Below are 22,950 nucleotides of genomic sequence, written 5' to 3'. Positions count from 1 at the left end.
CGCCCACGGGTTTGAACTCCAAACGTCACGGCTCAACTGATTTCTGGGTTTGGACCCGTGCCATTCTGAAACGGGTGCTTGAGTAATTCGGGGACCTCGGAATGCAAGAAACACTTTTTTCTGCCCCAGGTACTCTCTGATTTACGTGTACGCTGTCAGGAAGAAGTCAAGCTAACCACCACAATACTTGTTCATGCTCTACATGACAGTAACACGCTGCAAACTTCCAAATAAACCTTTATGACTAAAAGATATGGATATCAATGCTAAGATAAGACTTTATTTTCATGCTCCCGTCAGCGTGTTGCGGCATAGCGGCTAATTTGACTCGTTTCCCAGACTGTGTTTGGGTTGTGTTTATTGCAGTCACAAACTGTTGCTTCCAACGGCAACCAGAAATAATGTAAACATGTATTTGTGTATTTTCATCCAAATACTCGATTGTTTCTGCAAATACAAAAATATCCTACAGCTGCCGCGGTAGTGCCAGTGGCCACTTTAACATCAATGTCAGTTGACAGCAGGGGGCTGTGCTACAACACGAGCCTCTATGGATGGCTGGAAACGGGTGGATTATTTTCTTAATTCTTCTACCACAAACACAATATTGTTGATCATGAAGTCAAGCTGGGCTCACACTAGCCAAACTCCTACAAGGGAATCTGCCAATCTGAAGCAGCTATCCAAGGCTTGAAACATGTAATGAGGGTCGAGGATGTTGTCAAAGATCACACGGATGAACTGTCACGCAAAAATGAGGTGCGAGGGCTCATCCATTGTTGCTTGCAACTTCAATCAACCTCAAACCTAAAATCTGTGTTATTTGGCCTAAATACATTCACCACTAAGCACTTGCATCAGGAATAGGCATCTACTATATAAATTATTTTGTACCAGTCACATGATTTTTAGGATCTGTCAATATTGAGTCACAATATGATACCTTGGCAATGCCAAATGGTCTTTTTTGGGGGGGTAACTATCCCAAAAAGACACCTTTCATATTGCTAGTGGAGCAGTGGTTCAGCGCCCCCCCCTCCCAGTAAACAAGAGGATTCTTTCTGCAACAAATGTCCACACAGTACATTCAGGCCTAGTTTTACACAGATCAGGGCTTCTCCTGCTAATGAAGACGTCATTAGTACCTCGCGGCAATTGAAAAGGACCAAAGTGAAGGTGAAATCATTTATAGCTGCAAAACAGACGCGTACCAAACGGTGCCGTTAAACACAAGCATTTAAAAAAAAAAAAAAACATGGCCAAGAACAGTCCGCCACGGCCACTAAACACACAGATGACATAATTTACAAAAACAAATAGAAAAACTCAAATGTCTTTTTTTTTTAATACATTTGCATATTTCCAAAAATATTTTGCATCATTTGTGTATTCAAATAAGGTTAAATTAACTGCACGTTTCAGTCAGTCTGGATGCCATTTACACAAAATACTGCAACCCCAAAGTTCATGTTTAAGGTGAAGGCAAAACAACAAAGACGATAAGTGCCATATTAGTGAAACAAAAGGACACAATTGTGCAGGAAAACTTGGCAGCAACATTACTGCTGATCATTAATACAATCTTCTGTTCCCAAACACAAAACTGCTTGTTTTGCCATTTCCTAGGCTGACAAAACTACAAAAACATGTCTTATAAACCTTTTTATATAAAAAATAATAATAAAATAAAAAACACTTCATGGCAGTACTATTTTGACTCTCTCAGCCCTTCATTGTTAGTCACTAATGTTTCCAGGTCCATCTCAATAAATTAGAATATTGTGGACTAGTTTTTTCTTTTTTTAATTCAGTAGTTCGAAAAAAAACGCCAAAATGATGTTATATTGTTTCACTACAAAGTGAAATATTTTGTGAATGTTTTTGCAATTTTGATGATTACAAGCTAACAAACCCCAAATTTGCCATTTCAAGAATAACAACCAAAATGATTTTTTAAAATATATTAATTAAATTAGACTTAGCCTTATGTAAAGTGGTTTCTTTTATGTGTAATGACTCACTTATTGAACTACTCATAATGAACTTTTCTGGAATATTCCACTTTCTGGAGCTGAACCCACAAAAGAAACTCTCTCTTGCTTAACACTTAGAGACACTTTTAATTTCTGTCAGTTCTCCGTATAACAGCCAATATGGGGACAAAAGCATGTTCTTCAGTCAGCAGGTGACGCCGCCATCAAGTGCAGGAGGCCGTGAAGATGAGATGGTGAGGTCATAGCGCAGTCCGAGACATGCACACATCCGTCGCTACGAGTCTTTGAGCATGTTGATGCGTGCAAAGATCTTTAGCGCCGGTCCCAGTTTGATGTTCATGGTGCTCATCAGGTGATCTTCCTTCAACAGGAGCAAAGCTTGGCCATCAATTTCTTGGGAGCGGAACTCGTCGGCGATCTCCTGACAACCTGTGAGAGCAACAGAAAATGATTAGTCTTGCAATGTACCACCGCCAAAATAAATTCAAAATGAGCAAATACGACACCACTTATTTAGGTACACTTTCTAATTTAATGAGAGCCAGTACACAAACTTGATTGCAAATTCTGCTAAATTGATTGACACCGTTAGAGAGGAGTTAATTTAAGACGGAGTTGATCATTGTGGGGTGCACTATACTGACAAGATGTAATAAAGAAGTGGTCCTTTCTAGGGCTAAGTCGTTCACAATGTTTGCATTTTTTTAACTGAATGTGATTTGCCTCCACAGAAACCCTGTACAGTAAATGAATCATAGTGAAACCAAACAAATTGTACTTTCCTTCTGAGTATACAATTTGTTCCATTTTTAAAATAAAAACATATAAATGAGGCAGTTCACCTTCTTAGATTAAAATGTGCATACCAAAGGGCTAAAAAAAAACAAACAAACACATGCTATAAAATGTAATTGCTCTTCTAAATTTGTTTGAAGAAAAAAAGGAAAAAAAATATCCTTCCATCCATTTCTATACGAACTACGCTCATTAGGCCTGCCAGTGTGTTGGCCAACTGACTTCAAGCAAGAAGCAAAGTGCAATGCACTGGTCACCGGCCAATCACATGGCACAAATGGACATGCAACTGTTTACACAGATAGAAAGTCATCAATTAAACTAAACATGCATGTTTTGCAAATGTGAGAAGAAACCGGCGAAAACCCAGACAAGAACAGGGAGAACATGCAAACTTCACACAGGAAGGCTGGAGCCGGAAACGGCTTAACTGTGAGGTCGATATGCTACAAGAGATTTCTGAGTTTTAAAATATGAAATCTCAAGCTATTTCACAAAGGTCAATAACTCTTAAACAGTATAATATGATCTATTTTGAAACCACTCTTAAATTAGCTCTCAAGTGTAGTTAATGTCCTATGTTGCTCAAAGAAGACATTGCACATCATTAAATTATCTTTCTGACCTGGTAACGAACAGATGAACTCGTACACTTCCTCCACGTTCCACTTGGTGGGGTCGTTGGGAAAGAATGGCTGACACAAAGCGGCCGAGGCGTCTCTGCCAGCGAGGGTCTCCGGCTCTGATGACGTCCTGCTCGCCTGCCGCTGAGCTGGTACTGGGGCCGGCGGCGGAACTGGGGGCGGGGCTGGGGGTGCCGGGGGTCCCGAGCTGGCTGCCGACAGTGGCGAAGGCGGCTCCTCGTAGCTGGACATCTCCGAACATGGGCTGGACTCCTCCTGGCTGGGCTGGGAGGGATGCGGTGAGGACACTGAGCCGCCCTGAGTCTGCTGTGCCGATGGGGACATCTTCTGAGAGGGTTGATGAATGAATAAATGAATGAATGGAATTAACATTAATCCGTTCAGGAACATGCTGGGGCCCTCTAACCACTAATGGAATAGAATAATTTCACAACTAATTGAATCCGTAGGATGCAGTAATATTTGTTTATTGAGGAGGTAACAACGCAACATCTATGCTATCCGTTAGCTTGTTGATGGCGTTTTGGGTTAGCATTAAGATAGCAAATTCTATTAAGGCAAAGACACGAGATTGTTTTGAATACACAATGTAACTCTTTCAACTAGCAGCAACAGACAACTTGAAGGATTTTTTTTAGATTTTAATCATCACTATTGGTTAAAATGCCAGCTCGTTGTGAAGAGAGTTCGCTGCCACAATCTAGTGCAAATATCACAAATTCTTGCTCACAAGTCAATGCAAAAAATAAAATGAACTAATTAAAAAATTGCATCTCAAAAAATGCATAGGCCGGGTCATTTTTAAGTGGAGTTACCACTGCAGTAGCTGAAGGGGTCAGGAAAGTCACTAAGTTGGCAACTCTTACTAACCAGGGTCAACTTGATAACAAAACCACACTCTGCAATTATGAAACAGAACTCTCACCCCCAAACTGAGTGATTCTGAACCAGTGTGACGAGTGGATGTACTCTAAGATGTGCTGTAATTTTTGTCAGAAACGTTTCAGACTTTTGCAAACTGTTTCAAATTGTGGATTAAAAATGCCTAACATTTCAGAACCACCAGGCTAGCTTGAATGTTTTACGTACCCGCTTCTTTGCTTCGATACTTGAGCGGCCCGGACTTCTTCTACGCCAGCGATTTGCTTGTTTGGTTTTCTCTGGACGGAACATTCTCATGCGCTTCGTGCAGCCCACATTGTACCTGTACAAAAAAAAAATTGTATATAGATTGAAAAAAACGTATAAAAAAAACCACTCAATTGATCATCCAACAAATGGAAACTACATTTATTTTCTTACATTTTGCATCCAAAAATTATGTCATTTAACCGAAAGTCCAAGTCTTAAACATTAACTTGCCTTTTAGCACAAACCATGGAGCAGAAGCGCTTAGAACGCTTGAACGTGTCGGCAAAGTCCACCCAGCCGCAGTATTCACATGTCAGCTTGGGCTCTTGATCCTTTTCTGTTCAGACAGAAAATTGTGGCTTCCTCCGTTACTTTGTGTTAGCAGGTAATACCAAACGTGAAGTTAAACAATCAAGTACATTTTGGTCATCTACCCAGTTATAAAACTGTGGCAGTGAGAAAGCCCTTCTGTACTGCCTTTTCGATGTACATAATAACCACCCCCATATTGCGTTTCTCTCCCTTATGACTTATCAACTAGGCAGGCCCATGAGTCACTTTAACGTGATGGCCACGCTAAAATGTTAAAATGTATACTTTGAAAGAAAAAAATCTGCACACGGTTTTCAGCATGGGTTGGACAAACGGAATATTCCCAAAGCTTTTTGCAAGTTCACCTGTCTGATTCAAGTCTTCCAGCTCCGAGTCGGAGTTTGCCGCATTGCTGACGGGTGTTTTGTCCGGGTCGGAGGAGAGCTGACTGTCCAGTTTCTTGGGACTGTTGATGAGGATGGGGAGACGCTCCACCTGTTGACACACAAGTATTCAAATTATTACCATATGAACAGATGACAATAATTGGTGAATGAAAAGAAAAAGAGGTTGATACAATATAAACTGAGTTGAACACATATTCGATGATGCCCTCTGGCAGGCGCTACAGATGCATCAAATCGAGGACCAATAGACTGAGAAACAGTTTCTTTCCGAGAGCCATCTCCATTCTGAACTCTCACACACACACGAGAACACCCGTACCTTGCAGAACAGCATTGTGATGTGTTTTTATATACACTATTCAGTACTAAATTCCATTGCACTCTCTTATTTATTTATCTAATTTATATATTTGTCTGTATTATTGTTGTATTGCACTGGAGAGGGGAGCCCTCTAATCTCGTTGCACACTTGAGTACAATGACAATAAAGGGATTTCTAATTCTAATTCTAATGTCTAATCAAACAAAGCAAGTTCGCGGTATCTAAAAAAAGACATTTCATAACCACCAATTTCATTATGAAGAATGAAATATTAATCAGTGGTGATGATAATGATAAATACAATGATTTAAAAACTGTAATCCATATTTTCTTTAATTTTGTATGTGAATTGGGGACAATAATGGTTAATACAGTTACCTTCTGCAGACATGCATTATTCTTTGCCTTTGTTTCCAAATGCTTGCTCATGTGGGGTTCAGTAAGCTTTCTTATATACATGCGGTATATAATGTATCAGCGTTGTGGGTCTTAATCTGCTCAATGTGTTAAATGCCTCGAGTTAACATCTGTTGTGAATTGGTGCTGTATAGATAACATGAAGCTTAATGAACTGTATTGCTGCAGTTGTTTTGAGATGCCAGACAAATCCTTTTCTACGTGGCGGTATGTTCCATTTCTGGTTCTGTAGCGTTTCGTTTTCATCCCTTTTCCTTATCCATCTGTGTTAGGTGACCGGTGTCACACGTCCAAGAGCGAATTGCAGTTGTTTGAATTTTGAGGCAATTGTTCAACTTGTAAGAGGTTCAACTGCTTAAGAGAGTTAAAATTGATGAAGGAGAGATGCTCATCACACTATGTGTATTCCATTCAGCAAATGTGCAATGTGTCCATAATTAAAGACAGCATCACAGACAAGTTGGGAGCTGCCAGCTCACATACAGAGTTTGTGTGTGTTTGCCGGCTGACAGCTTCCCTGCAGGCGAGAGAGTGCGACAGCTTGGGGCTGGTCTACTCGAGTCTGGCTGTCGTCGAGGGGGTGCCACTTACACACACTGGGAACGGCTCGGCGCCCTCCTGGATGACAAAGCCCTCGATGACATGCGTGAGGACCTGCGGCTTGACGATGGCCTGGGGCGGCTTGCTCTCGCCGTTGTGGGACGCAACAGCGGCCACGTCGGGCCCCTCGCTGTCATTTCCAGAGGTCATGGGCGGAGGCGGAGGCGGAGTCCCGGGTGCAGGAACGGGCCTCTTGGTTGCACTCCCTCCTGACCGGGAAATGACAACAAAAACATTGTTACAAAAGAGAAAAAAACTGTTTGAGGAGAGCGCCTATGGACACGTGTTTGAACGCTGTACAAGGTGTGCCTCAAGACTGGCCATGCAAAATTTACAAAAATCTAGCATTCACGTAAAAATGTTTGCATTAAATGTCGGAAATCTATTTGTTAATATTACAATGCTATTTGTTGAAAATCTAATTTCTTGAAATTGTTCAAACTAGGAGCATCCAGTATAACATTCCAGAAAAGTGATCAAATTGTTTGTAAAAAAAAAAATAATCAAGAAAAACGACTTAAGACTGCATTGTTCTCGCTCTCACAACACACTCTCTCTCTAACACACATATTCACTTTCTCACACTCTCTCTGGAACACACCCACTCTCTCACAAACACTCACACACTCACCATCCCCTTTCTCTCCCTCTTCTTCTCCATCTCCCTCTCTCCCTCAAAGTGATTAAAATGCTGGTAAAAACATTTAATCAGAAAAACATAACAAAACACTATGGTTTTATTCTCTCTCACTCACATGCGCACACACGCACGCACAAACACACACACAGCTGTCTGTCTGTCTTAAGCGCCAGCGCCGCAGTAGGCTATGCGTGCGTGCCGGTTCCGCCCACTCAGCCGAGTTGGAGCTGGTAAACAGAAGACCAGCGCTGAAGATGGAAGACGCCATGCGTGAAACAAGCAGACTCGCATCGAAAATGTTGCCCTGCCATTTAAAGCCCTGTCTTATGCCATTTTGATTTCAAATAGAAATCATCATCATCAGCTCTAATTCTTGAGACTTCATCCAGCCATTATCTGAGCCGCTGTCCTCACAAGGGTTGCGGGACTGCTGGAGCCTATCCCAGCTGTCTTCGGGCAGAAGGCAGGCTACACCCTGGACTGGTTTCAAACTGGTTCCATACATAGTCAATGTAGTTAGAGCAGTCAGGGAAGCATGTGGTAAATATTTTGCTGTGTAGCCGAGTTGCTGCTCAACTTTGTCACAAGCGAGCAGCTCAGCCGCTGCCAGTGACAGCAACATGGAGAGGCGGTCGAGTGAATGAGAGCCACTGTGCGGCACACATGAACATTTTTACCACAAGCTTCTCTGTTTGGTACATCTAAAATTGGAAATATGGCTAAGTATTGTTGTATATACTGTATTTTTATGCCTTGGTGGCGGGCGACTGTGCCTCTCTCGCTTGAACTCATTAAGTGTTTTTTCAGCTGCGTGAAAGCTTTTGTGCATTTAAGGGGCTGTAATTTCTAATATTGACACATTATGCAATTGCGATTCATATTTTAAATTGCTGCAAAAACAGTGGCCAAAACTTTCCGATCATGAAATCTTATGTCAGAACGCCGCATGCAGCAAGTGTGCACTTTGCAGTCGAGGCTTGCACAGGTCAGTTGATCCCTCCCCAATCTCGCCTCAATTGACTAGCGGAAAACGGAAAAGCAACGGAAGCTATGTCGTTCCAAGCGAGGCCAGTGAAATGCGGTTTCAAGCCGTTCCGGAACAAGTAATGAAAAAAGCGGCTAGAGCGTCGCAGGAAGTTACATAAGTGGCTGTCCGTGGAAATGTTAATGGATCAATCACCTGTTGCATATGTTGTCATTTAATTCCTAGTTGGAATATGTTAAATTGTGTAAAAAGTTCAGTTGGATATGTGATTTCAAGGTCAATTAAAGTTCAACAATTGATGCACATAAAGGTTGGTTAGTTGAATTTTCGGTTCACCAGAAATTTTACCCAGAAGCAGAATATCGCAAGCTTTTTGTGAGTGGTGTAAATCACAAGCAAATCATAATTAATGACATCATAGCACAACACACCCTTGACTCACAACTACCCTCCGATAGACACCTATATCCATTACAAACATTCTTTACGACTTATTTGTAATCAACAGATGGCTCCAGGGTCGCATTTAATAAAGATAGATGCATATCTACCTATCATACCTTGACAAAGATTTTCAGACACTGCAAAACTGTAGCTTAAGTGTTGACACGAAAGAAGTCAAGCATGGCAACAGCGGCCAGGCTGAGTCCTGAGTAGCGCTGGGTAATTCTTGGAATTTCATTTTCCAAGTTGTTCGGACTTTACAGTAATTTGTGACTAAACCAAGAATTTCCAAAAAAAAAAAGAAGGTTGGCTCTTGAGGAGTTTGTGTGGATGGTTAGCATTACTTCAGTAACTCAAATCTGGGGTACAATGAAGCTTTGGATTTGTCTGTGCTTAAATGAACTGGGGCCACTCGAGGGACGCGCAATTAGGGTACTGAAATGCTCTCACGTTAGAAGATCTATTTTACATGAATGTCTGCATATGATGAAACAAAAAGTCTACATTTATGCTTGAATATGATACCATTTATTTAGATTAACCTAATTCCAGTTAAATCCCATGGATAGTTTCCAATATGAACATTTGCTAAATTCCAGAGCTTCCATTCTCATGGAAATGTTCCTTTACCTTGTGGTTGACCTTGTGGCACTGTGTCAGCTTTGGGATGTTCTACAGGCTTCCTAGGTTGCGATGGCAAACTTTGCTGCTGTGGTGGTTGTGGCATTGGTGCTGGCAGGGATGGCTTTTGTTGCTGTTGTTGTTGTTGTTGTTGCTGCTGCTGTTGCTGTTGCTGTGGGGTGGAGCCTGCACACGTCTCTCTCACCACCAGTGATGTTGGCTTATCTTTACACTCCTGAACCAATGTTCGAGAGGCCTGCAGTTTCAAAGGGAAACAAAGCGTTCCTGAAGGAGAGGATATATATTTTCCTTGATAGTTGAAAGGCCTTCCCCATTTATTATATTATTCTGAATGGCTAAAACAACCATACAGTTGAGGGGATATCGCACCACCAGTTAGCTGTCAAGTATATAGATATGCACATTTTAGTCAACAAAAACTAACAAAATAACTACAATAAAAATTGAAAAAAAACATTTAACATCAATTAAATAAAATAAACTACATTTTACATTTACAAAACTAAAATGGCAATTAATTTAATACACAAGCCTCTGGGGTTGATTTTAAATGCATTTATTTTGATATTAACAGCATGACCGCTTGCTGGAAGAAGTCAAACAGTCATCAGGGAGTTGTAGTCCTCTTAATGTATGTTGCACAGAAATGACATCATCAAGTAGCTGCCCCAAAAATAAAAAACAAAACAAGAGCCAGCTTGTGATGTCCCTGCTAGGAGAGGAGTTTGTTTGTGGCTATTGGCTGGTCTTTTGTCAACTGACTGTAGTCTCAAACCTTCACCAAGAGAGGGTGCTAACACTCTGTGTACTCATCTGTCTTCTTGACTAGGCGATAATTATATGGCGTCCTGTCCATTTTGGAGAAAATTTAGGACTTTCAGGTGTGCCTTATGGTCGTGAACGTATGGTACATAATTTTGACCAAAAGTTTACTTTTGGGCTCTTATGTCACACTTCTGGACCAAACTTTCTGAGGATGACACGCACACTACCTTTGGACAAAGGAATCATAACGAGACTACGTGCTGATGGTTGGCCACTCATGAAAACTAAATGCACTTGTGAAAAGTAGTTCAGAACCCGTCAAAAAACTGTCGCTTGGATGGCAGGCCTAAAAAGTAAAGATAGCTGAATGCTGTTCATTTTGTGGGTTTCCTGTATAAATGGGCCATTTTTAGACATGTAGTGACCAGGTGTATGCGTGGACATAGCTTTAAATTAGCAAACTTTTGGGCAACTTGCAGCACATACCGTGGGATGTATTTGTAGGTTGATGGCGGTGAGCTGCACAGGCTGAGCTTTGGCCTGACTGGTCAGCGTGGAAGAAGCCGCTGATGAGGTGGCAGGCAGAAGCGTGTGGGGGCTTATGGTGGAGTGGAAGATGGTGGCGTGCTGGCCAGGAGCAGCGGTCTGGTGTGGCGCTGGCTTGGGCAGAACGGGGATGTGGTGTGGCGACGGCTGGATGGAGGCCGTTTGCAGCAGCTGACCGGGGGTCCTCTGGGAATTTTGGCTGTGATGGACCACAAACTGCTGCTGCTGCTTGTGTTGCTGTACCAGTGAGTGGGGTTGAATCTGTGTGTAGGCTGCAAGCAAAGCAGATTTTTTTTCCATGTTCAAATTGAGGAATTAACAGCACTATGCAGGTCACAGTCACCATCAAGTTAATTCGAGGACAGAAACAGACGGCTGTTAAAAGCCCGTCTGTGCACGCTTGGGTATGAAGGGGTATTGCGAACCATTTGTTAGCTGGCTACTTGTCCCGATCCAAACGACATCCGTCGAAGAGTGATAGACAATACAAGGACTTTGGCCTGCAAGGAATAGTTATGGAAAGCATTCTTTAGTTGGTTCAATATGTCAGAGCTGGTTAATCAATGTCTTAAACCCAAACAGAGAGCCTAAAAAGTATCAGTGACAAGTAATCGATTGACACCAGCTTTCTAATGCTTGGCTGGCAACTGCTATTCATTTGGTCCTAAAAGAACATCACACTTCCAAGTGTCCAATTCAGATTTATTGCCTATATCCATAATAACCACGCCACGCATTCAAGTAACGGTTTAGTGCGCAGATTTCCCTAATTATGGATTTGATAAAACCACTTTCAGTTATGTATATAGATATTTTTTCCTTTTGAAATGAATTATTTCCAATAATGTCTGGTCGGTTACGGTTTCGTTCGTCTGGACACGTGACTGATCTATATGATTGAAGATATAAACACATTGACTACAAGATATAAAAATAAATCATCAATAGATGTCATAGTTCAGCGCAGTTGTTCAAATGGTGTATTGGAAGAAATATAAAAAAATATCTAGTTCTACTTCATTATATCATATTAATACATGAGTATTGAGTAGGTTATTCACATTCAGTAATGTATCCCAAAAAGACATGCACAGATAATTTTATGGATGTATAAGTGTGGCCAATTAACCCTTATCCAATATACACAAATACCTTTATAAGAAAAGCAAAAAAAAGCCCTGACATAATCTTAGCAATTAATTATTCTTGAACTTGTACACTTGCAGCTAAATTGCATGTGAATAACTCAATACAAAAGTAAACAATCGTAATACAAACATCAAACATCAAACTGTGTTTAGTTGGCCGAGGCTGACACCCCACCAACTCTAATGCAGTATATTTAGACTGATTGACTGCGCATTAGCTGTACTTTAGATTTATTGCTGGATTTTTAAAGAGTTTATTTATGCTGATTGGGAAGATGAAGGTGTGTATTCATCACCAGTGTGTTTCAATGATGGCGAGCATGCATTACATTTTCTTAACTGCGTCACTCCAAATATACGTTCTAAATACAGTGATATTGTTTCAAGGTGGCCTGTCAATGCCTATCAGTGCATCACTTCCTGCTAGCCTACTAAGTTACCCTGAAGCCACACAGCATCAAGTGTGCCTTGTAGGAAGTGTTCAGACAAGAGCAACGTCGCAGAAATGATGCCCGGCCAGCCAAATGTGTCAGAGGGTCACGGCCGCATTCTGCTCAACTCCTGCGACGTTTTCCCCGATGAACAATCACAACTAAGACTTTATTCCTGGAATTTACTGACAAAATGGCTGAGGTGTGTTTGCTCATGTGAATAAAAGGCCCCATCAAGACACGCATGAGGACCTGCCAAGAACTTCAGCGTTCGTCTCCGATTCTGCCCGCTATCCTATCCCCCCACTTGTGCCTTCATTGAAAGCTTGTTTGGGATAAACTCCATTTGCTCTCTACCTTTCCCGGTGAGCCATTCACACCGGCCTGTTCCCTGCTGCGGAAAAAGTTTGGTATTTTGTTTCTGGGATGTTTTGCGGTTCAGTTCAGTGTGGCAATGACGGTTCTGAAAATTGTACAAGAAAAGCGTTTTTAAAAGTCTGCCATTCTTGTTTTTTAAGTTCTAATCAGTGCTATGTAGTACTCAAGGTGTGCTACTGAATTCCAGTCACAGTTGTCATGTTCCGACCAGTATCAGCTCTACCCCAGCCAACCTCCTCCCGTCCCCTCGTGGCAGGCTGCCATGGCAACTCAAAGTAAATTGTTACTGACGGCATGCAGACACGACTCTCGGCTCGTCTTCTCAATTTTGTTTGTGTGCATCAATTAGTGTGACAAAGCCAGATGCAGTTGTGTATTTACGCATGCACTCCAAAGTACACGGTATAGACACATGCACTACTCAAACTGGGGTTCAGGCCACACACACATTACACGGACACCTTAAAAGTCAAACCCAATGCATTCTGGTTGACTTCCACATTGTTCAAAATGGAATTTCCCATTTGAAATAATATGAACTGAATTCATTTGTTCCAGGCTCATCAACATACAACCATTAACTGTACAGGTGAAGTGAAGCATTAACATTCTTAACTGTCAAACAACTTGAACAAAAAGTTAACCACTGTATAATAAAAGTAAAAGCAAAATACGGTACACCTACTCACCCTTTATATACCCTGGCAGAAATGAATGCAATCAAAACGGAATGGTGTTTGAAGAGCAATACTGTCATCTAGTGGTATTATTTACGAATTAAGTGCTGTGGCGCCGTTTAACTGTACAGTATTTATATTGTTAAAATATTGTTCATGTTGTTTAAAGCAGCCATTCCACTCCAGGTATTATTGTTATCACATTTTCTTTGCCATGACTTTTACCTGCCTTAAGCGGAATGGATTATATACAACAGTGTGGTGTGACACAATTCTGGTAAAATATCATATCGCATCCATAGCCCTTTCAGGTAATGTCAGGCGCCAGTGGTTTGAAGCCATTTTACATCAAATAATTTGTAATAATTGGCAAAGGTTTGGGTTATTTTTTCATGGTTGTTTGCATGTGTGCGCTTGTGTGTATTCATCATGACATTGAAGAAGAGGAGAGAAGACATCGACCTATCTCTGCTGTGTGCCTGCCCAGATAGGTTTTTCCGTTTGCTGAGCAGTGGGTTGTTAACATTTACAAGGATTTTTTTTTTGTGTGTGTGTTGTCGATAGCAACCCCTCAAGGGTGGCATTTGTTAAACACTAAACTCCAAGAGCCGTCATTTTGACGCTTCTCAACCTTTGATGTGTTGTTTACATAAATGAATCAAGTTCCTGGCCTTTTAACTTTGCCGGTGCTGTATAGGAGGCGTTACATGTTTCAAAACATTGACGAGGCTAAGCCTAAGGACGATTGTGACAGTGAGTCCTAGCAAGAGTGCCCTCCCTGTCGGATGAAGAGGAGAAGACATGATGCCCACTTGCCTGGAAGAGGCAAAATAGTTCAAGGTATTATTAGCTTATAGTAAAATAATGTCTGTTATGACATTTTTGGCTGTACGGGCCAGAAAGTTAGCCCGGGCTCTGTCTGAAGCTCCAACACCTAACCCTCACCCATCTGCTTTAGAGGGGGAAGGATGGTACTGGGTGGACGCTGGTGGTCTCGGGAGAGGAGCTAATTAACATTAAAAGACACTCACAAAAGAATTTTTAGCTACTCAAACAGCAAGTAGTAATCATTCACTTAACATGAGACTTTCACTGTTCTGGCGTTCTTCTGCTATCTATTTTATATGCGTTTGTTAGTTTTAATTTGTGTTTTAATTTACCGCAAATTTATATTGCACCATCTGTAAAGCACTTTGTTACAGCGCCGGTTGTTGTGAAATGTGCTATATAAATAAAGTTGTATTGTACTGTATCGCATTTTAGGCGGTGATGTCGTTGCCAGAGTGCATGCCGTCGAAATGAGTTTTTGAATTCCAGTAGTTCTACTGTTAAACAAAGGAGTGGTTCCTGTTCTCTTTGATTGGGTCAGGGACTTAAGGTTAGGTTTACATTACATCACCCCGCTAAAGTCTCACCCGCACCAGCGGTTCCGGTGCCTAATGACATTGAATGCTCAAGTGCTGCGTGCAAACAGTTCATACAAAACATGTAAAAAGCCAAAGAAAAAGGAAAACCAGGTGACCAGGGACGATCCATTCAGCGATTCAAATGTATGGGACTAAAAAGTCAACCTTGGGGGATGCCACGTTTCACTTGGGAGAGTAATCCCTGATGTGCATTCACTAATTTGTCAATCTATGGTTGTTTACAGTAGAGGCATAAAAGTAGATAACTGGGGTAAAACTTGTGGCGTAAAAACTGACAAAATCATGAAAGGAAAGTGTAAAACAAGCATTACAACAATGAAGTTTCACAGATACCACTCACCTGGCGCGATGAGCGGCTGCGCGCTGACTGTTGTGACATTGCGGCTCATGTTGATGGCCCGGGCCTCTGTGACCGCCGCGGCATCCCCCTTCTTTGATGCCTCGGAGGAGCTCTCAGATGAGCCGGGCTTGATTCCGACAGACGCTTGCACTCCCTGGCTGGAGTTCTTGACAAGTGATGCAGGCTGAATGGGCACAGGGCTCTGCTTCAGACTGAGAGCTTGTAGCGTCTGAGTCTGGGAGGTGGATGTGGTCGCTCCCTGCTGGCTGCGTATTGCCAGATTTTGGACCTGATTCTAAAACAAAAAAAAGCTAAGGTGATTTTGTGGAGTGGAGCCTATTATAGTATTATTTGCATGAATAAATGAACATTCAATGGAGGAAAAGTTAAGTGCATTATACTGCAATATCCATGCAGTCTCTAAAACACTTATCCTCACGAGCACGGGCGGGGTCGCCTTCAGGAATGTCAGGAAAATATATAAATTCTCCCCAACGGCTAATGTATTTCCACGTCGGTCCTGGCTATCAAGGCTGCCGGCAGCCGTCCTTCAACAAACACCCCCAACCTGTCAGGGATTACGTTAGTAAGTGCGACGATCACACCCTATCACAACTTTGCTTCTGCACATGATGGTCAGTCAATGACAACTTTTGCAAATGCTGCACAACAACCGGCCCAACATCCATTTCTCTGGGTACTGCGACTTACTCCCGCGTAAAAAAAAATTGCATGTTGAGTTCAATTAAGAATTCCAAATTTCTCCAAATCTAACTTCATATTTTTCATACATTTAAATGTGAGTAACAATGGTTGTGTGTCTACAATATGTGACCATTACGATGAATGATGACTTCTATTCAAAATGCATGCCACTGATCTTTAAGCAGTGTCACTTTGTGACCCATTTTCGGGTATCTCACGGGTGTAAAATAAACTGATCGTACTTTTCCATACATTTAAGTTGACAACAGTCTATGCCACTAGGAGAAATAAACAGCGACAACCAGCATACCTGCGCAGAGTTGTCCGACTGCATTGCCGTCACGGTGGCCGTCGGTGTGAAAATTAGCTGAGGTGACAGTGGGACGGCCCGGCCCAAACTCCTAGCCACTTGCACCAAGTTGCTCTGCTGCGCCTGGAAAACGTTGCTCTGTTGGGCCTGGAAAACACCACACACAAATACACGCACACACAAATACACGCACACACACATACGCGCATACTGTATATACTAGTCAAGAATGCATCAGCATAAGTGCCAATAGAATGTCAAGGTAATGCAAAGCTTCAGTGCTCTAGCCTCTGGCAGAGTAAAAAAACCTCAGTTAAAAAAGGGCCTCAAACTTGTCCCATCAGCAACACATTGCACTGATTTTTTTGAAAGCAGCACAACATTCAGTATCCACGTGAAGTCACCAGAAGAAAACATCTGCTAACTTGAAAGGACTAGAAAGGATTTTTTTCTTGGGCTATGTTCCTACCATCTGCGCACGCAGGTACATCTGCGCCTGGCTGGCAGTTAGGGTGGGGCTAGACGGGCTGCCCAACAGAACAGCCTGCTGGGAAATACTGGTGGGAGCCGACGTGATGCTCTGGGCGCGGCTGATCAGCTGTGCAGTTGCCGGCGAGGCGGTCAGGTTGATCTATAAGGGGGGAGATGACTGTCAGAACGTCTTTCGAAAAAAAAAAAAATAAATACGATTACATAGTACAGTTCAAGACACCTGCTTCAGATTTGGACTCGTTTGAGCAAATTCCATGATAGGAGCTCGCAAAAGTAGGAGTGCTGGAATTAACGCGAAGTGGCTGCTTCACCATGCTGTTCAATTTTGGGCAAGAGACGTAGAGACTTTTTAGTGCTTCATGTTAAGTCTCTACGTTGTTTATAAAATGCTTATAAATAAAGTTGCCAACTATGGAAATTTCAAGTCGACAAGCATAAGAGGCTTTGGGGGCTAAATTTGAACTTTTCAGGGGATTCTTCCGAGTGAATTTGTTGGGGTCTTCTTAGTGCCACTAAACTACATACAGTCTCACACGGTTTGAAAAATTTAATCATAAACAATTAGGAGAACGGAGACGGCATCCACCTGGCGCTTGGGCCCATATTATTATGTGAAATATGCATGTAAAAAGACAAAAGTGAAATTGAAATGTTCTAATCCTGTCAAAATTGTGCTGGCAGCTAATTTTTCAGGGGCACTACAGAGTCAGTTATGATTTGTTTTTTTTAAAGTACAGTGGTATCTCAACTTACAAACTCAATTGGTTCCGTTACCATGTTTGAAAATCAAAAAGTTCCTTAATCGAGGTAAATCTTCCCATTGAAATGAAAGTAAATGCACTTAATCCTTTCCAGCTCCAAATTTGTTATATTTACATTTTATGATATACATATATATATATATATATATATATATATTATTTGTAATTACTGTGGGGTTGTAAATAAACACAGTACAATATAAAAAGACAAAATATACTTCACTCTCTGTATAGATATACCACAGCCAAACAGCTTTGGAAATGTGCTTACTTCGTTACATACATGGCAGGTAAAAAGTTGACAAACAATGTAGGACAAATTAATCATGGGGCATCTGTCTGTGGGCATCGGGACTTAATAATAATAATAATAATAATAATATTCCCTTTATTAGTCCCACAATGGGGAAATTCGAGATTCGAACCCAGGCCTCCTGGGGAGACTGGGTCCTGAACGCGGCGCCTTAGACCACTCGGCCATCCTGGCACAACATAGACAGCTTCTAATGAGCCAAAAAGGAGCAGGCATAGGTTGCTTGGTGTAGCTGCTAAGTACCTAAGTGTATGGACTTATTCAAGACAGTTGAACCAATATAACAATAGTTTTAGCAAAAGCCCTGTCCACCTGAAGGACTTGAAATGTTCATGGATTTGTTTGTCATTCATGTCAGAGATGTTGTCGTAACATTACATGTTATATTTAATGTTTACCAGCATCTATAAATCGAATTTTACTACACTGTGGTTAAATATCTGTTGCATGTGAAAATAAATGATTCATGAAGGACAAATGCAGGCATGTACAGGAGGTGGGTGTCTAATTTGTATAATTCAATCCGAACATCCTACGCTGAGGTCTGAGCTCAAAACTAAGTGTCATCCCAACGACTGCAGAGTGTTCTTACTGTTGTTTGAGTTGATCCTGTTTGCTGAGATGTTGTGCCATTCTGGGAGGAGTTCTGGCGACCAGCTGCGATACTGGCCTGGGAAAAGGTGGGCAAGAGGGTGGAGATATGTTACCGAATAGCATAAAAAAAAAAGGGGGTGCTCGTGATGGGTGTTATCACCTGTTGCACAGCAGCAAGGCTTTGCAGCTGAGCCGTGCTGAGGCTGTGCTGTTGTTGGAGCGCTGCCGTCTGTAACATGAGATGCTGCTGCTGGGCCGCATACATCTGCTGTAGGTACTGCGCTGCCGTGTTGGGCTGCCTGTGGAGCGCTTGCTGGATCACCTGCACAACAGAGCATTTTTGACCTGAAAATAGCAAAATACAAACTGCACTGACCACAACAGTGGAAGCAAACAAGACTCTCATAGACAGTATTTGCTTCTTGAAACGAGACTTTACACAGATCTGATTGAGTAGCTTAGGCCGATTGATATTTTGCATTTTTTTTTTTATTTTGCTTAATATTTTAAACACATTTTTTGATTGTCCGTAATGTCTTTATTTCGGTCAACGATGTCAATGATCAGCGCCGCAAAAAATATTTCAGTAGTAGTGTTTACCACAGATCTACCTGTGGTGAGCCCCACAAATTTATTCTGGCTGCTACTAAAAGATTTGGGCACTACCTGCCAATATGTACTTTTTGTAACAACTCTCACTGCTGCATAAAAAAAAACTGCTCTGCTGTGTGTGTGGTCCTTATGCAAGTCTGCTCATCGATACCAGTACTGATTTCCTTTGTGGTACAATGCTGCATAGAGCCTCAAATGACTTAAGTATTGACCGTATCGAATTTTAAAGTTTGGGAATTGCTTTTAGTGGTACAGCTCAAACAGTATCCATCCGCCTCGCAACATCAGCAAGCATAATGGCCATTTCGTCACTTTCACAGGATACTTGGTGCTCCTTTTGTTGTCTCTGTGTGTACTTTGGCTGACCACTCCGTGGGGCAAAGCCTACGTACAGTCATTAGGGTTTAACTCTGAGCTTTGGATTATGCTGATGAGCACAGTAAGTGATTTTATTTTTTCCCCATGCCACACAAACCCATTTTCAAAGAGCATAACTCCGTTAACCTGAAGGCTATATTTGGCATTAACTCAGAGGGAACACCATGATAAGGCGCATCAAGTCCGATAGGCTCCACAATGTCACATACGCCGACACCATGCGCATTCCCTTTGGCCACAATTACAAAGTTTTCATGTTGTTTACGTTACTTTTGTGAAACTAAGATCTATATGTGCTGTCAAGCTCTAACTCAAGTGGTTCCCAAAAGAGAAAAAATGCGGCAACCTGATTAGGCACTAGCCATTCATTTTCTATAGCGGTTATCCCCATTCGGGTCAAAGGTGAGCTGAAGCCAATCTCGTCTGATTTAGTAACCGTAGTGGAAAAAGGGGTGGCCAGGGACAGCGAAGCTTCCAGCCATCTTAAAATGAGTGGAAGCAAAGGCCGCTCCTCCATGGTACTAAACGACCAATTCTCCTTTATACTGCTTGGAAACAATGCCGTGAGTCTGAATGGAGACAAACCTGTCATTAAAAGTCAAGCGCAGCTTCATTCAACCAGATTGGAGGCTAATCCTCGGGGTCACGATGTCAAGAGCACTAAAGTGCAAAGAGCATTGCTCCCGCCGATTGTTTTTTAAAGACCTGAAGGAACATACACATCTCTTATTTCAGTCACATTAGCACAGCTACGGAAGTAATCACCTGCACAGTTTGCCTGTCGGGTATCCCGCCATAAACTGAAATCTGAGGGACTGCCTGTCTGGCTGCAGTAGTAGTAGTAGTGGTACTATTAGTGCTGCTACTAGTAGTGCTACTACTACAACTGCTGCTGCTGGCATTAGTACTGCTAGCAGAAGCAGTAGTGGCTGCTGTGTTACTGCTGACGCCTGTGGTAGAGCTGGACGACGGGGTCGTGGTGGCGGTGATAGTTGCAGAGCTGCCGCCCGTAGAGGTGGCAGCGGCGGGAGCAGTGGGGGGCCCTGGCTCGCTCATGGTGCCCTCTGCTCTTCTCACCTTTGACCCCCGGCTCTTCTGAATGGCCCGCCTGTGCCTGCAACACAACACAGAAAGTGCCGCGTGTGAGAAAGGAAACACCACAACCACAAAGCAAAACGTAACCGTTGAAGACATGAACATCAGCGCTCGCAGTTTTTCCGTTGCAGTGAGTTGGTACAGTATGTGTGCGAGGGTCAATTGGTGAGCGTGCGGGGTGAGTTGGTGACTGTGATTTCGCCGCAAAGTTGCGGTCAGGTATGGTAAGGTAAGTTACGTACCTGCTACGCAAATTCAGCCAATCACAGATGCAACCGGCCAGCACGTATGTTGTTTGAACAAACGCGGAAATAGGTTAGTTGACAAGTCGCATTAAACATTTAAGTTAAGATGAACGGCAAGAATAAGAAAAAATGTGCTGGTGGAGAACTGTTACCAATAGCAGTAATCACAAGTTGTTCCTCAAATAAGGGTTAATAATGGAGTGAAACTCAAGCCATGTTCAACAAAAGGTGCGTTTTGGGTCATACTTGAGCATAAAACGCATTTTCAACACAGTGACAAGAAGTAATGACATTATCAAGCATCTGAAATCGGTATTGGCATTTACCAAGCTTATTTTAGTTTTAAAAAAAATAATAATAATAACTAATGAAATAACTAAAACTAAAATTTGAAAAACAATTTTGCTAACGGAATAAAAAAGCTATGTAAAAAAACAATAAAGAAATCTATATTTTACACTTACAGAACAAATGAAAACGAGCTAATTATACAGAAAAATGTCCTTTATTTTCATCTTTGTCAATTTATTTAACTAGTCTAGCTAAATTCGTCTTCAGTGTTGAATTGAAATGTATTGATTACAAGATTTCAGCATGGCAATTAGATCAAACAGTTGTCTGGAAGTTGAAGTCCGTTTGCACTTTTGAAGTTGTCAACTTTGCAAACGACTGAAAGTGAGATTATTCAAGCTTTATTTGAAGATGTTAGTAGGTTTGTGATGCATGGAACTGCAAAAGCAGTATTACGCACTGCACTTATCTCAAAATCTGCAGACATACAGTACCTCTTAATTTGATCTAGAATGATTGTCCATTCATCCATTATCTGTAACGCTTCTCCTCACAAGGGTTTGTAAAATGTTTGGGTTGAATCTTTACTACACGATACTTGCATGATGTGCTTTTTATCTTGCACAAGAAATACGCAAAATTAATATCAAGTGAAATAAAATCTAAACTAAAACTAAGCATTAAAAAAAATGTATAAAAACTAACAAACACTCTGAAAACTAATTAAAACTAACTAAAAGTAAACAACAAAACTCAAAGAAAAAAAACTATTGAAAATCACAAAACTACATTTAATCTGGCTAGTACTGAAATCTAAGTACGTGTACCCTTCCTCGGGAAAAAAAAGTTCATCAAAACTAGTTCATCCCTAAAAACAATTGAAGAAATCAAACATCCACCTGGAAGTCCCATAGGTCCACTGTATAATGTAAAGAAAAAAACCAAACATTTTTAAGAAATAAATCACAAGGGAAGTGTAAATGACAACGCCAGCTCCCTGACACCAATGCAGACATTAGTGTCAGCAGGGAACTTGATTCTGTTGAAGAGCACATTCAAGAACAAATTAATAATGAAAATGGGCACATTTAACTGCATGTAAATAAAAGGCCCTGCCACTGAAGTTTGATTAAAGACAAGACTTGGCACCACAAAAAAATCCCGAATGTGAGCGTCAAAGCACAACAACACAAACATAAAAAAAATAAATAAAACAATTTGGTTTCTCTAATGACATTGAGAAAATTTTGCATAGAAAGGGAAGTTGGCTGACATTAGGGGACACTAAATTATATAACACAGAACACACAAAACCAAACTTTAGACATTCTGTCTTTCACAAACTCTTTCGTGCTGGCTCGACATCAGCATGCCAACCTAATTGTACATGGAATGATGCATATGACTGCTGATTGGCTGAGGCTGAAAGCACTCCTAGAATGCTTTGCAAGCACTTGAGATATGAATGGCATGAGAGGTATATGTTTTGTGTTAATTGTACTTGTTCCTGTTTTGGCTGTTTCGTTGTTTGCTAATATGCAGTTCAGTTAATGTTGGGTGATCGTTTTGGTTTTGATGCAACACCGTGACCGTACATAGTGTGTTGTACAAGTGACTTGCCTACATTGGCATTGTGTTATCAAGCGACTGTAATGCTAATGTATGCTAAGGTGTATTGACATGCCTGTGCCAATAATAGTGTGCCTTATGTATGCGTTAAATACAGAAATAGAACCCGCACCAGACTGTGCCTTTTAATATGGTGCACCCTTTAATACTGTGCGCCCTTTAGTATGGAGCGCCCAATGTTTGTGAAAATATGGTAATTATTCATCGTTATTTTTTTTTCCTGCCATCGGCCTCAAAAAACCCTTATCAAATCCCAAATTTTTTATTATTGAAGTATTTATCAAATGGTTGCTGCCCTATGATAAAGATGAGATAAGATGTCCCCTCATTATTCCCACAATGGGTAACACCAGGCAATGACAACATGCAAGTAAATAAAGATGCATACATGTAACACAAATATCAAATTTTGCATAGCATTACTTTGGTCCCCTATTAAATTAAACCTCACATTACTCCGATGGGTCCCGTCTGGAATTA

The 22,950-nt window shown here is 41.5% G+C and overlaps 1 protein-coding gene across 1 annotated transcript in view; it reads right to left on the bottom strand.

The window, feature by feature from the left end:
- Window positions 1–1,106: 1,106 nt before the first annotated feature.
- Window positions 1,107–22,950, bottom strand: part of phc2b (polyhomeotic homolog 2b (Drosophila)) — a 34,157-nt gene continuing 12,313 nt past the window's right edge. Inside the window, exons 3-17 of the mRNA XM_088309990.1 lie at window positions 19,976–20,324; window positions 18,381–18,542; window positions 18,219–18,296; window positions 16,530–16,691; window positions 16,061–16,207; window positions 15,046–15,340; window positions 11,070–11,144; window positions 10,585–10,916; window positions 9,322–9,568; window positions 6,614–6,831; window positions 5,242–5,371; window positions 4,796–4,901; window positions 4,523–4,637; window positions 3,415–3,760; window positions 1,107–2,423 (exon numbers count right to left, since the gene is read on the bottom strand). Coding sequence (XP_088166116.1) covers window positions 2,269–2,423; window positions 3,415–3,760; window positions 4,523–4,637; window positions 4,796–4,901; window positions 5,242–5,371; window positions 6,614–6,831; window positions 9,322–9,568; window positions 10,585–10,916; window positions 11,070–11,144; window positions 15,046–15,340; window positions 16,061–16,207; window positions 16,530–16,691; window positions 18,219–18,296; window positions 18,381–18,542; window positions 19,976–20,324 — 2,917 coding nt within the window. The 3' untranslated portion in view covers window positions 1,107–2,268. The remainder of the gene's footprint in view (window positions 2,424–3,414; window positions 3,761–4,522; window positions 4,638–4,795; window positions 4,902–5,241; window positions 5,372–6,613; window positions 6,832–9,321; window positions 9,569–10,584; window positions 10,917–11,069; window positions 11,145–15,045; window positions 15,341–16,060; window positions 16,208–16,529; window positions 16,692–18,218; window positions 18,297–18,380; window positions 18,543–19,975; window positions 20,325–22,950) is intronic.

The sequence above is a fragment of the Idiotropiscis lumnitzeri genome, chromosome 11 (assembly GCF_059441095.1).
Source record: "Idiotropiscis lumnitzeri isolate Australia: NSW breed Sydney's pygmy pipehorse chromosome 11, RoL_Ilum_1.0, whole genome shotgun sequence".
Taxonomy (NCBI): domain Eukaryota; kingdom Metazoa; phylum Chordata; class Actinopteri; order Syngnathiformes; family Syngnathidae; genus Idiotropiscis; species Idiotropiscis lumnitzeri.
This window is presented reverse-complemented; position numbering and strand designations above follow the sequence as displayed.